At 49.2% G+C, this 14,844-nt stretch overlaps 1 protein-coding gene across 1 annotated transcript in view; it reads left to right on the top strand.

Moving 5' to 3' along the window:
• WNT5B (Wnt family member 5B) overlaps positions 1-14,593 on the top strand; it is a 108,805-nt gene extending 94,212 nt beyond the window's left edge. The window contains exons 4-5 of the mRNA XM_038576338.1: positions 5,146-5,438; positions 10,915-14,593. Of these exons, the coding sequence (XP_038432266.1) occupies positions 5,146-5,438; positions 10,915-11,373 (752 nt within the window). The 3' untranslated portion in view covers positions 11,374-14,593. The remainder of the gene's footprint in view (positions 1-5,145; positions 5,439-10,914) is intronic.
• The last annotated feature ends 251 nt before the right edge of the window (positions 14,594-14,844 follow it).

The raw sequence follows: 14,844 nt of genomic DNA, 5'->3' as shown, positions 1-14,844 counted from the left end.
CCAGAAGAAAGATGAGAGGCCAGCTCTTCCAGGATTCCTGTCCCTTCCCCTCACCCCACTCCCTTGGGACTCTCTGGCTGCCCTATTGCTTAAATGGAGGTGTGATCTGGGGTCTAATTGTTTTAGGTCCTTTTGAAATGCAATCCTCCCCTCCCTGGCAAGAAATTGAGAAATCCGGCCCTATTCTACGGGGGTCTGATCCCCAGGGCCATAGAAGGAAGGTGTTAGAGCCCTGTATTCTCCTGTGGCCCATTCTCCAAGAGTTTGCCTGCCAAGGATGGCGTTGGGGAGTTCACTGAGGCTGAAGAATGTCTTTAGCAGGAAGCAGGGTATGTGGAAGGTCCCTCCCTCCTGAGCTCTTTCCCCTGCCCATATTGATAAATGAGGACCAGAGGAAAGCACACTTTGAACCGCTGCTCTCTTTCTTCCTTCACTATTAACTCAAGGTCCAGACAAGGAGTGTTCGCATGTTCCTGCAACAGTCTTCCGGGGCAGCTTTCCTAAGAGATTGGGCTGGGTGAAGTGGGAATTGCTCATAGTTTATTGATTCTTCTCAAGTACACTTAGCATCTGGTAAAGTCTCAGCAGCACTGCCTGTGCTGGGTTCCGGGTGTGGGGAGGAGGATGACCCCAGGTGGAGAGAGAGGCATCCACTGATCACTTTTGGGGAACTTATGTTTCTCTGGGACCTAATGTGTGCCTGATATTGGCTAGATCCTTTTCGTGTGTAATTTTGTTTGAGTGAGGGCCAAAAAGTGAGCTTTACTTTAGGAAAGGAAGGAGTTACCAGAAATGGCAACTCCACTGGGTGCTGACTTGCTTGGGGGAATGAAAACAGACCCTCCTGTTCTCTCGGTACCCTATTCTGTTACAGTTGGAACCCTCTGCTTCCTTCTTTTCAGTTTCCTTTTGTAGCTCTCCTGCAGGCTTATGCTACCTGGGAAGGTACCCTCCACTCAAGCCCTTTGGGCGGGGAGTGGCTCCCCTGAGGCCTCTCCCTCTCCCGCAGCTGTTGTGTGTACCTAGGACTTCCAAGAAAGTCCTGCCCTCCCTGAAGCACTGCAAGAGTCTACCACCAGAGGGCAGCAGAGCAGCTTGGCGGGAGCCGCTGGCACTTCGCCCAGCCTTGGGCAGGGGAGCGTAGGGGCGCCTTCCTGGGAGCTGGCTGGATCTACTGTGGAACAGAGAGAGAGGGTGTGGTACGATCCTACTGCCTCCTTGTAGGAGGACGATGCCAGGTATCTCTAGGAGTCCCGTGGCTGCTGGTTTATTAGCCTTTATCCTTGAAATGGTTTGAGTTGCCTCTGAGTTGTTTCACGCATAGAGAAGCCCCCACCTTGCCTGTCCATTCTGAAGCCCTGCATTATGTCTCGCTGGCTGAGAGTAGCCCTAGTAGTATGTACCTCCCAGGCTCACAGGAGGACCCAGTTGCTTCTCATGAATGAGGAACTACCCACCCTCGGTGCCTAATGATGCCCCAATCAAAAGAGGCAGAGCAGGGACGCCTCGGTGGCTCATTGAGTGCCTGTCTTTGGCCCAGGCATGATCCCAGGGGGTCCTGGGATGGAGTCCCACGTTGGGATCCCTGCAGGGAGCCTGCTTCTCCCCCTGCCTGTGTCTCTGCCTCTCTCTTGTCTCTCATGAATAAATAAATAAAATCCTTAGGAGAAAAAAAAAAAAGAAGCAGAGCAGTTGCAAGGATAGCTAATGCACTCGAGGACAGACTGGGATCTGAACCCTTCGTGACAGACCAGGACCGTCAGAGCACATAGTATCTGCAGTATTATGCTCAGATACAGGCACATTATTTTTAAAGGCAATTCTGAGAGGAGTGATTCAGTTCAGAAAAGCACGTTTGCTAAGGAACTGAGGAAGAAATCAGACATGTAGCCTGGAAAAGACAAAACATAAAAGGCATATCAGTTGTTTTCAAATGTGGAAGGGCTGTCAAATGGGAAGGGATCAGATAGTGTAGCTCCAGCAGACGGAAGTTACAGGGAGATATTTTTCAACTTACTATAAGGAAGAACGTTCTGGTGATTAAAGTCATTAAAAGACGATGGGCTGGGTTGCCTTGAAAACCCAGCCTGCTTCTCTGAGGAATGCTGTGAAAAGGAAGAGTCACAGTGGGTGGGATGTAGATGGGGCTGCTGATCAGGGCTCCTTCCTCTCAGGGATACCAGGGCAGGGGCTTGAGACTCCATTTCAGGAAGACTTCTCAGGCATGGCTCCCTCAAGGAGAGAGTTAGGCCCTCCTGCCTAAGAACCTGTTGGTCACCCTAGCATCCCAGTGGCTCATTCTCATAGTCTGACCACCCTCAACTAGATAGATCCCTGGTCTCTGGCAGCGATTCAGCACTGACTCAAATGTCCATCCTGATGGCAGAAGCTGACCATCAGGTTACCTCTTGAGAAAGACAGGACTTGCCCAGTCTTGTCTGGTTGCAAGCTTGACTGTGTCCTGCCTAGATAATCAAGAAGTAGGGCAAAGTGGGAGGTCATTCTAGACGTATTGAGGGTTGCAGACTCCTTCCGTCTCCACCTGCCAAGGCAGGATTATGGGATGTCTACTTCTGACCATAAGACTCAGGAGAGGACGAAGTAGAGAACAGAAGATTCTGCCTAATGTAATCACTGAGATCAAGATAGAATCTCAGCTTCCTGCTAAGAACCTCTCCCTGCTCCTCTACACCTGAGTCTTTTGGAATATTGTGTATTATTTCTTATAACAGCTGTAGTGAAATAGAATTCGCGTGCCATACAATTCACCATTTTCAAGTGAATAGTTCCGTATATGAATTCACAGGATTGTGCAACCAGCACCACGGTCTAATTGCAGAACATTTTTGTGACCCTATGAAAAAAACCCCGCAGACCCATTGGTAATCATCCTCCATTCCCTCCCGCTTCTGAAACCCTAGGCAACCAATACTCTTTCTGTCTCTATGAATCTTCTTATTATGGACATTTCATATTAATGAGATCACACAACATGTGGCCTTTTGTATCTAGTTCAGTACAGATACAAAATGGTAGGGACACCTGCCTGGCTCAACTGGGTAGAGCGTGTGCTCTTGATCTCGGGGCTATGGGTTCCCGCCCCACATTGGGTACAGAGACTACTTAAAAATAAAACCTTAAAAAAAAGGCTACATGATTCACTTAGTATAATAATTCAAGTTTCATCCACATTGCAGCATATACCAGTACTTTATTACTTTGTATGGCTGAATAATATTCCACTGCGAGGATAATGCCACCTTTTGTTTACCCATTCATCCGCTGATGGACAATATGAGCTGTTGCCACTTCCTGCTATTATGAATAATGCTTCAGTCAACATTCATGTCTAAGTTTTTGTGTGAGCATGTTTTTATTTATCTTGGATATATCTTAAGAATGGAATCACTACGTCATATGTTAATTACATGTGTAACCTTTTGAGGAGTTGCCAGAATTTTTCAAAGCTGAAGATTCCCACAAACGGTACATGAGGGTTCCAGTCTTTTCATATCTTCGCCAACTTACTAGTTGCCTTTTATTTTAAGATTTTATTTATTTTAAAGATTTTATTTATTTGAGAGAGAGAATGAGAGGGGGTGTGGGCACAGGCAGGGGGTAGGGGCAGAGAGAGAGGGAGAAGCAGTCTCCCCACCAAGCAGGGAGCCCAACATGGGGCTCATCCCAGGACCCTGAGATTATGACCTGAGCCAAAGGCAGAAGCTTAACTGACCGAACCACCCAGATGCCCCTATTTTGTTTTATTTTTAAGATTTTTTCTTTTTTTTTTTTTAATTTTTATTTATTTATGATAGGCACACAGTGAGAGAGAGAGAGGCAGAGACACAGGCAGAGGGAGAAGCAGGCTCTATGCACCGGGAGCCGGACGTGGGATTTGATCCTGGGTCTCCAGGATCGCGCCCTGGGCCAAAGGCAGGCGCCAAACCGCTGCGCCACCCAGGGATCCCAAGATTTTTTTTTTAAAGCAGTCGCTATACCCATCATGGAGCTTGAATTTACAACCCTGAGATCAGAGGAGTTGCATCCTCTGCCAACTGATCCAGCCAGGCGCCCTATTCATTGCCTTTTTGATTCTAGCTGTCCTCCTGAGTGTACAGTGGTATCTTATGGTGATTTTGATTTGCATTTCCCTGGTGACTGTGTATTATTTTTTTGGAACATTTTTATTTTTTAAAAATTTTAAAAGTATTTTATTTATTTACTCATGGGAGAGAGAGAGAGGCAGAGACACAGGCAGAGGGAGAAGCAGGCTCCATGCAGGGAGCCCGATGTGGGACTCAATCCTGGGTCTCCAGGATCACGCCCTGAGCCAAAGGCAGGCACCAAACCGCTGCGCCACTCAGGGATCCCAGAAACATTTTTATTGAAGTGGAACATGGATCATATGAGTTTTTAAGTGGTTCACTACAGAAATAGAGAGGAACACGTTTCACATTTTCTCCTGGAAATGATCTGGACATTTGGAGAGACTATGCTGAGTGTCCTGCAGACCTGGTTCACTTGAGCTCTAAGTAGGGAGGCAGTGTGGACCCCATGGAAGATAGGGAAACAGTGTGGATTGTTCTGGACTTTGTAATTCTGCCTCACTTTCCTCCTGGTCTTTTCCACTCTCTAGCTAGATAATGGCAACAATGAAAAAGACAGACGTGTGGCCCATGGAGTGGTCAGAAATTGGCATCTGCGGGAGGGAGGTTTTTGCAAGGCTACAGAGCCCTACTGTTGGTCCTGCGATTTCTACTCTAGCTCATTCTGTTGGTCCCACAGGTCCCATAAACTCCTTAATGCCCAGTCTCCCCTCTGTTTAGGTCTGCGTCCTAAGAATCTACCCACCACATAGGCTTCCCTGGATACTAGCGTGGGCCGAGGCTGGAGGGATTCGTTCTACTCTGTGTTCAAGGGGTGGAGGAGGCACATTTCTGCTCAGTATCAAGAGAGGCTCCAAGCGTTAGGGCCATGGGAAGTGCCGGATGCTTCTCCTGATGATGCTTCCCTCCGGGGAATGGTGCTGGGAATGGTGCTGGCCCGGGAGGGCAGGAGGGAGCGGGGGGGGGCGTCCCCGGGGAGCTGGCCTCCCTCAGGCCCCTCGCCCCGCCCCGCCTCGCCTCGCCTCGCCTTGCCTTGCAGGGAGCCGGGAGGCCGCCTTCACCTACGCGGTGAGCGCCGCGGGCGTGGTGCACGCCGTCAGCCGGGCCTGCCGCGAGGGTGAGCTGTCCACCTGCGGCTGCAGCCGAGCCGCGCGGCCGCGGGACCTTCCCCGGGACTGGCTGTGGGGCGGCTGCGGGGACAACGTGGAGTACGGCTACCGCTTTGCTAAGGAGTTCGTGGACGCCCGGGAGCGGGAGAAGAACTTCGCCAAGGGGTCGGAGGAGCAGGGCCGAGTGCTCATGAACCTGCAGAACAACGAGGCGGGGCGGAGGGTAAGTGGGGCCCCCCACCTCGGTGCGGGGGACGGGGCGCCCGGCCGCGCTGGCTCTTACCTCCCTGCAGGGCTGACCCGGATGCCCGCATCGCCCACCTGACCTGTTTCTCGAGGCTCCGTTCCCCGACAGGCACGCGCGAGGGCCGGTTGGCAGACCTTGCTTGTTTCCCCGCGGGACAGCTGTCTCTAGAAGACATCAGGTTCCGTGGCATCAGGAGTCCAGGCGCTCCACGTAGAGTTCTCGTCCCGACCTTTGTAACGAGAGCAGACAAGGTGGCTGGAAGTTAAGGCCATTGGACCTAGCCTAGGGTTTATGATTTGCAGAAGCAGAGCTGACTTTCAAGAGCGGCTCTCATGCTCATCCAAAAGCCCAATCCAAAAGCACGTGTAGATGCTAGGCAAACACACTTTTTTTTAATTTTTAAGATTTTATTTACTCATGAGAGACACACAGAGAGAAGGCAGAGACACAGGCAGAGGGAGGAGCAGGCCCCCTGTGGGGAGCCTGATGTGGGACTCCATCCCAGGACCCCGGGATCACGCCCTGAGCCAAAGGCAGACGCGCAGCCGCTAGGCCACCCAGGTGCCCCATGGCAAACAAACTTCTAAACGCAGAGTGCCATGCAGGAGCGGAGTGGAAAAGATAACCATCTTCTGAAGGTTGTCTGTATGACCAGTCTCAAGTGAGACGTGACTGTTTTTCAGCCTCAATTTCAGTAGAAACTAAAGTGTGGGTTTTGAGGTGAACATGGTTTACTGCCTGTGCAGAGCATACCTGGGCCACACTCTAGGTTTCCTTGATGGTATGCCGGAGAGCGTGTGCCTTCTCTGCCTGCACCCGGCTCGTGAAGACCTCCCCTGAGTGCACACTCTGTCTCCATTTCCCTTTGATGCACCTGAGGTGGTCTGCCTCTGCTGCAGGATACCAGGGGGCTTGCTCAGTCAGACACTCTGCCTTCTGCTGGCTCAGTGTTTTCCCATGTGGAGGGGAGTGTGAATGCGCATCAAGATGTCTCTCTCTCTCTCTCTCTCTCTCTCTTTTTTTAAAGATTTTATTTATTTATTCATGAGAGACACAGAGAAAGGCAGAGACATAGGCAGAGGGAGAAGCAGACTCCATGCAGGGAGCCCAACGTGGGACTCGATCCCAGGTCTCCAGGATCACACCCTGGGCTGAAGGCAGTGCTAAACCACTGAGCCACCCGGGCTGCCCTCTCTCTCTCTTTTTTTTTTAAAGATTTTATTAATTTATTTGAGAGTGCGAGCAAGCAAGAGAGCACAAGCAGGGGGAGGGGCAGAGGGAAAGGGAGAAGCAGACTCCCCGCTGAGCAGGGAGCCCAGTGTAGGACTCCATCCCACGACCCTGAGATCATGACCTAAGCCATAGGCAGACACTTTACCAACTGAGCCACCCAGGCGCCCCTCCAGGTCTCCCTTATAGAGAGATGTTAGGTCTGAGTGCTGGGTGGTAGGGGGTTGCTCCTGGCACAGGGCTAGGGGACCACAGACCTCTCAGGAAACTACTCAGACTTCTTTCTAGGAGTGTTGTCCACATTCAAGTCTGTGTCAAGCCAGCTGGCTCAGGGGCCCAGGCAAGATACTATAATGAGACCAAAGATGAAATAATTAAACAGTGAGACTAGCAGTTTCTTGACAAGAAATCAATCCAGAAATTTAATGTAGGTTCATTGGTGATTCAGTAACAAGATATGGATATAATTCTAGAAAAGTGCTTACTAATTTAAAAAATCGACTCATGTTTCACAGGCACACATATCAAATAAATGTAATTGAAATGTCTTATACAAATTGGGATCTGTGATGTTGGCTTGGTGGATGCTTGTGTAAACTTAGGGTCCTCAATAGCGTGATGTCAAGTCGAAATTAGAATTGGTCATTTGCCCAGTGTCTTCCTTTCAGAGCCCATGTCCAGAGGCTTGATCTGGGTGTGAGCAGTGGTGTTAATCTGTGGCAGGGTTAGGAGTTGAGGTTGTTGCTCTGGTACAGACCAGGGCACGGAGAGCAGCCGTGGCTTAGATGACCTTCCACTCTAAGGGCATCTGTGAGGCCACCTCTGTACCCCAGGACTTCTCTGTGTGTGGCAGTCTGCTTGCCAGTCTTTGGGTATCTAACCCAGGAGAGACTGATAAAAAAAAAAAAAAAAAAGAAAAAAGTTTAAGATATTCACTTTATGTCCCAAAAGTCCAAATTCTATTCATTTTTTAAGATTCCAGTTCAGATACCACCTACTTCTTACAACCTTTCCCATGCCCTACAACTAGTAGTCTCTCTGCGTCTGAACTACAATAGGGCCTTGGCTACCTTTTGGGCTCTGGCTTTTGGGCCCTCCTCCCCCTGGCCCGCATTCTGGGATCTACCCACAGCTCTTGTAACAACTCTCTGTGTTTTGCTTGGGGAGGCCGGTGCGAGTGGAACATGCAGAGCAAAGTTCCCGCTCTGCCACCAAGAAGAGGTCAAATTCATGGAAGGTCGTTTCCTGTGTCCGCTCTGTGCTGTCCTGGGGGCGTTGGTGGCAGATGCCGAGGTGACTAGGCTTTCATCCTGATCTGGGCTCCGTCTCAGTCACAGTCTTGACCTCACTTCTCCTGGCTCCTCGTTTTATTGCCCTTAATTGTTTGTTTGTTTGTCCTGACCCTTATCTGGCCCACCTTCCTTCCATCTGCCTTGTTTCTCACTCACACACCTTCCCTGCCTTCCTCAGTCCCTCGCCTCTCCCCCCAGCCTCCGCACCTCTTCCACAGCCTTTATCTGTCTGCTCCAAGTGGGGGATTCCTGTCCCTCTCTAATGTTTATCCCCTCTCCAAGGAACAGGCCTCCACCATCAATCACCATCTGAGGCCAAAGGTATGCACCTCCCACCGCCTCACACCTACACAAAAAATTCCTTAGGGAAGACTAAAACAGTGGCAGGGATTGCAGATTCCCTGGGTTGGTATTTTACAGCCAGTTAGAGATTTGATTTTCAAGTTATCTCTACACCCAACATGAGGCTCAAACTCACAACCCTGAGACCAGGAGTCACACACTCCAATGACTGAGCCAGCAGGGCGCCCCAACTAATTTTTTTTTTTTTTAATAGGATACCTAGGATCTGACATCTTGGCCACAGAGTAAATCTGAAGCATACTTTGCAGGAAACTTCTCTTGGCCTTTGAGAGTCTCTAGTAACCCCATTTTAGACACTGATGGCCAGAGCAGTGGGTGGATATTGCCTTGTCTGTCACTCAAGGGCTCAAGCATTTTCCAGATAAAAGCTGTCTAATCCTTGTGACATTCCTATCAGTTACTGAGCTCAGTCACACTTAGGGCTTTGTCAGGAGGCAGGATCCAGAACTAAGAAAATGTTTTAAAAATTAGCTTTTAGAGGCGCCTCAGTGGCTCAGCTGGTTGGGCATCAGCCTTTGGCTTGGGTCATGATCTTGGGGTCCTGGGATCAAGTCTTGCGTTGGGCTCTCCACTCAGCCAGGAGTTGGCTTCTCCCTGTCACTCTCCTTCTTTTGTTCTCTCTCCGTCAAATAAATAAATAAAATCTTTAAAAAGATTTTTTTAATCAGCTTTTATTGCTTTTTCAATTAGCAGGAAAGGCTAAAGATTTGGATTTCTTTTCTGCCTTCTCCTGTAAGAGGAGCTTATATATATTATCAATAATAAAATATTTAAAAATACAAGTATTACAGTGTCTTTCTTCACAAAGGAGGACCGGAATGAATGTCTACAGAGTGAAGATCAGTGACACTCTTCCTCTTGGATTTGTTTTACTAATGCTTCTGTTCTTACTCTGTGGAGTCTTCTTCATCTGTCTTTCCTCTAATCTCCCTAAGTGTTGGCTCCCAGGAGAGATGCTTATCCTATCCCATTGGTCACTTAGTGGCAGGAGGTTTAGGCCCTAAATGTTTCCTTCTTCCAGTGGTACCGGATGCCTGACCTCCCTGGCTACACCAAGTACCTTTTCCAGAGGAATGTGAGACCCCAGCTCAGACTGGCGGGGGGCGGGGGGCGGGGGGGGGCGGTTGTGCCAGAAGAGGGTAATTGCAGACTCCGTCTTTGAAGTGCCTGTTGGGATGGGGTGTTGGTTCCTTTATGCCCTGGGCCTGGAGCTGGTACCTTTAGCCATGGGGAGGAGCCTCCTTCCTTCTCAACAGTAAGCCGTTTTTAAGCCCCCAGATTGGAGTGCAAAAGCGCTCGTCATTCTTGACTCCCTTCTGGGTGGCCCCAAACAAATCATTGGGCCTCTCCAGAACTTCAGTTTCTCCACCACAAAATAATAGGAATAATTCCACACCAGAAAAAAAATCAGGAAGAGTTTTGACAATTGTAATATGAGCTGATGATGATGAAGCTATTTCTTGCACCTGCAGTGGTCTCAGTGCAGTGCTGAATAAAGACACAATCTGGGAACTCTTGAAAAGAAATCTGTGAGAAACCTTGAAAAATGAGTCCCGACCCAGTTAGTGACAATGGCTGTGGCATAAGAAAGTGTTCTGCAGCAGGCTTGCATTTTTATCCTGCCATCTGTATGCCTGGGCCCGCTGCCAAGGCCATTTGACACAATGCATCAGGATGCTTTCATCGAAAAGCGTTTTGGAAAGCAGCATTCTGATCTCCTTTTGCTTTTAAAATTTTGATTTGGGATAGCCCAAGTTCAAATCCACTCCACATTGTCGTGGTTCAGTGGCTTCAGGTGGATTTGTTTTTGGAAAAATCACCCCTGTTGGTGCCCTCCCCCCACACCTGCTCTTGCTTGACACAGGGCTCCACCCTCTTCCTCTGTACTCAGCCTCTGGGTGTCTGGGAGGGTGTCTGCGGGTTCTGGGGTGGAAGATAATGGTCTTGCTCTTGAAAGTGGTGTGGTTTGTGGCAAGGCCCCTGTGACTCCGTGGAGTTAATCACCAAATATTAACACAGAAAAAGGGACTGTTTAGTTCTTAGGCAATTTGGCAGAGTCAGGGAGAGCTTTTGGCAAACTGAGGGCCATGCCAGCAGGCTCTGTTGCAGGCTGGTAATATGACTGGATTTTTTTCGCCCGACTGTCCTCCATATCATGCAAAAACTGCACACGGTTTGTTGGTTGGTATTTGTTTGAGACTTTGGTCAAGGTAGAAATATCTTTTTTTTTTTTCCTGGTGGTAATGATGATACATTTATCATAACAACTTTCAAATAATAAGAAATGAACACAGTAGACAAAGCAAGTGCACAAAATGCCACCATCCTTGTAGCTGACCAGACATGGACTTTGCCTCCTCTGTGTTTTTCTAGGTGGTTCTCCTTTTATCTGCTTCCAATCAGGATAGCTGAGCTTCCTGGAAAGATCTTTGAAAAACTACTCCTCCCCCGCCCCCCACCCCAGCGTCAGTCCCCTTCCGTGTTTGGCCTCAGGTGCCCCTCACCACCCTCTTGACATCCTCCACCAGGGATGCTCCTTCTTATTGCCTTCTTTCTGCTCCCCTCAGGCTGTGTATAAGATGGCAGACGTAGCCTGCAAGTGCCACGGCGTCTCAGGGTCCTGCAGCCTCAAGACCTGCTGGCTCCAGCTGGCCGAGTTCCGCAAAGTAGGGGACCAGCTGAAGGAGAAGTATGACAGCGCAGCCGCCATGCGCATCACCCGCAAGGGCAAACTGGAGCTGGTCAACAGCCGCTTCAACCAGCCCACCCCTGAGGACCTGGTCTACGTGGACTCCAGCCCAGACTACTGTCTGCGCAATGAGACCACGGGCTCCCTGGGCACCCAGGGCCGCCTCTGCAACAAGACCTCGGAGGGCATGGATGGCTGCGAGCTCATGTGCTGTGGCCGTGGCTATGACCAGTTCAAGAGCGTCCAGGTGGAGCGCTGCCACTGCAAGTTCCACTGGTGCTGCTATGTCAAGTGCAAGAAGTGCACCGAGATCGTTGACCAGTATGTCTGTAAATAGCCTGCAAAGGCCCCCTCTTCTGGCCTCTTCTCCACTCTGCCTCACAAAGTTTATATTATATAAATCTATATAAATCTATTATATATTTGTATAAAGAAATGGATGGATGATAAATAATTAAAAGAAGAAAATGGAAAGGAAAAGCTTATTTAAGAGATGCTGGAGATCTTTGAGGATTGAACTTTGCTGGTTCTCTACTCCCGGCAGATGGGGCAAGGGGCTTCTCCCCCTCCCTCTGCCGAGGACTCTCAGGATGTAGGGACTTGGGGATATTCACTGCCTACCCACTATGGCCTTAAGAAGACGAGTGGCGATTAGATGGAGAAGATGGTTTTGTCTGGATGTCTGGAGTCTTTGTTGGCTGGATGGCTGCCCTGTGACCCCCATCATGAGGCCAGGAGGCCCTGTGCAAGGTGGCAGGAAGTCAGCTTACACCATCATGTCTTCAGGGTCTTGTCCAAAATACTGCTTGGTTCCGTAAAAGGGTCCAGTGCTTTCTTACCCTTTCACTCGGGTGCATCCCGGCAGAACCCAGAGTTACAGGAATGAGAAGAGGCCCGATGTCATCTCTGACAGGTGACCACAAAGGGACCCTCACCTCCCCAGACCCCCAGGCCTGTCTGTCCAGCGAGAATTATTTTCCCTCCACAGCTCACTGGCTCCTGCCACCAGCTTCCTGCGCTGAAGAGCACAGGGGTCAATTAGCCTGACATGTTAGGAGAGAACACGAACTGAATATTTGTGCCCGAGCTGCAGAGAGCCAGGAGCGTAACTGGTCCGAGTGCTGCACTGTGCTCCCACAAGGAGAGGAAACGGGATGCTGCTGTTCTCACTTCCTTCACCGTGGAGACCCCCCGAATGACAGGATGAGTGGCCTGGTCAGGCTTGGCTGGCCTGGCTCGCTCTTGTCATCTCTGCCCCAGATGTACAGTTTCTCTCTCTGACATTAAACCCCCTTCACTGGACCTCTCCCCTTCCTCTTTGGACACACGAGTATCTTTCATGAGTCTCCTTTTATTTTTGATCTGATCCTCAGAACCCTGCTACCCAGTGTGCGTGTGGAAGAGGGTAAGGAAATGGAAACTTTTTAGAGCTCTAGTCTGGTGGTTGGAGACAGAGACAGAGGACTATGAGGATAAGGTAATGCACTGAAGCACTCGCCCCCAGGGCCAACGCCAAGTTGAATACTCATAAATGCTAGCTATTAGTATTATGAACAAAAGAATTCAGAGATTAAGGTTTAAACCTCATGTTTCCCTTCCCTTCTTCCATCTTACAACTCACCGGTCACCCCCTGGTCTGTTCACTGGGTCCTTGGGAAGGCACAGGTGATGGGGACACTCTGCTGGCTTCTCTATGTTGCCATCTCCAGTCTCGGACTCCAGGATCTGGAGCCAGGAGAGACGGGATGACCCAAAAGGGAGATGTTATATCCTAGAAAGGGAGGAAGTAGTTCCTGGGACACCTTGATCCAGGTGCATTAGAGTGGCCAGCCTGCAGGGGACCCAGTAAGTCACCCCACAGAGAGACACCAGTTTTATTCTAGAAAAGTCTACTTCTGGGGAAATGGTAGAATTAAGGAGTCAGCTTGGGTTATAATGAGCAAATTATATTTCAAAACAGTCTAAAAGGGATTCTGTCTGGATTGGAATCATGCCATGTATACCACTTGTCTCTTTAGGGCCTAAAGAAGAGCCTTCTGATTTGTCATCAAAGGACATCAGACCTAGGGTTATTTCACCCTATTCCTCACGCTATTACTCAGATTCCTTTGGTTGGCATTTTCAAGATGAATAGTCCACAAGAGAAAGTGATTGAAGCCTACTGGCCTACAAAAGATGCAAACCATGTCCTTGGCTTCATTAGTTGGCATTTAGCCAAACTAACTTGGTCACACAGATCGACGATAATAAGGGTTTTGAACACTGGCTGGCACTATTGCTCTTCCCTACATCACCCTTGTAACTCCTGGAGGATTACCTTATGTCAGGTGCTCAAAGTTCATCTTGAGCTTTTCGGCCTGAAAAGCCAAAATCCAGTTCATCTTTAGCAACTTCAGGAAATTAGCTGTGAAGGACTGGTCCATAGAAAGCAACTTTCATGTTCATGAAAGGAGGTGCATCATCCCCATTATGTTGAGGTCTTCCTGCAGAGTCATGGCAAGGGGACTGAGGAAACCTTAAATGTTTTCTTTCTGACCTAAGGAGGAAGTCACATGTTTGAATACCAGTGTAATTGTTGCAGCCACTGACAACCAAGGTTAGGAAAGATTGAATCTTCAAAATAGATTGGGGTGTAGTTATAGTTACAGACATGTTAAGTCCTGGTGGACTGGCTATTGTCTACGATGTAACCAGGAATGCTGTAGGAATGAGGCTGGAAAATATGAAGACCAACCTAAGAAAATGAACCTCTGCTTGGAAACCACATGTTAGAGCAGGGACAGAATGTGCAGTCAGATCTCTTGCTCCTGGGTTTCCAGAGAAGGGCCTCCAAATCTTGAGCAAGTCCCAAATGTCAGTGTGCTGTAAAAAATGCACAGTCCTAGGCCTCCTGCATCAGAGATTTTTATTCAGTTGGTCTGGGGGGAGCGGGACAACTGTCTGAATCTTTAACAAGGCCTCGAGGGGACCCTGTGCTGGTGGTCGTCCCGAGACTGCACTGGACCTAGCGTCAGGATGAGCTAGCCCATGATCCACAGGGCGACCCTGTGCAGGATTTTCCAGTACCTGAAATTTATTATGATTAACACATGGTCAAACTGAAGGATCATTGCACTGGATGTAATGCCTGGACCAAGAAATCCTAGCCATCCAGGGGATCCTTTCTATCGAGAGGGAAGAGAACATTCTGGCACAGAGCAGAACGTGTTTGCCCTGGGTGTTCTACCTCCCTCCTCTACCTGGGACAGATCTATTACAAATGTGGTAACGTAATACTCGCTTGGCTCTTTGTTTGCATATATTCATCTTGCCTTCAAGACAAAATCAGGAGAAAGGTATGTCTGACTGCCTCCATTTAAAAGTAGACAGGAGGGTAGGAAGGCAGTCACAGCTAGGATTTAGGTGAGACCAGGCTCCTGTTCATAAAGGCATCCTGATGAGTCTTTCAAGAACTTGGGTTCAAAACCCTAATTTGGAGAACTTCCTTACTGGTCGTCTGCTCTCTGTCCTTTGAGGTGGGAAACAAAACTTATTAAACTGTGTTTATTCCGCCCGGCTTGCTGCCTCACTCTGGCTTTGTCATCCACGGGAGTTCTAGGGGCTAGCAAGACATCTATGGTTGAGATGGCTCTGCGACATACAGCTCTCCCAGCTGCAGTAGTTTATCAGAGAAGACACCTACGTCTTGGGCAGAGAGCCACACGGTCCCAAGAAGGTGGAGGAAAGTAGTCATTTCCATCTTAAAACAGGCTCTGACGCATGGCCAGATCCCACTGGCACTGGTCACTTGTGTCTCAGGAGAACTTCA

The sequence above is a fragment of the Canis lupus genome, chromosome 27 (assembly GCF_011100685.1).
Source record: "Canis lupus familiaris isolate Mischka breed German Shepherd chromosome 27, alternate assembly UU_Cfam_GSD_1.0, whole genome shotgun sequence".
Lineage (NCBI taxonomy): Eukaryota > Metazoa > Chordata > Mammalia > Carnivora > Canidae > Canis > Canis lupus.
This window is presented reverse-complemented; position numbering and strand designations above follow the sequence as displayed.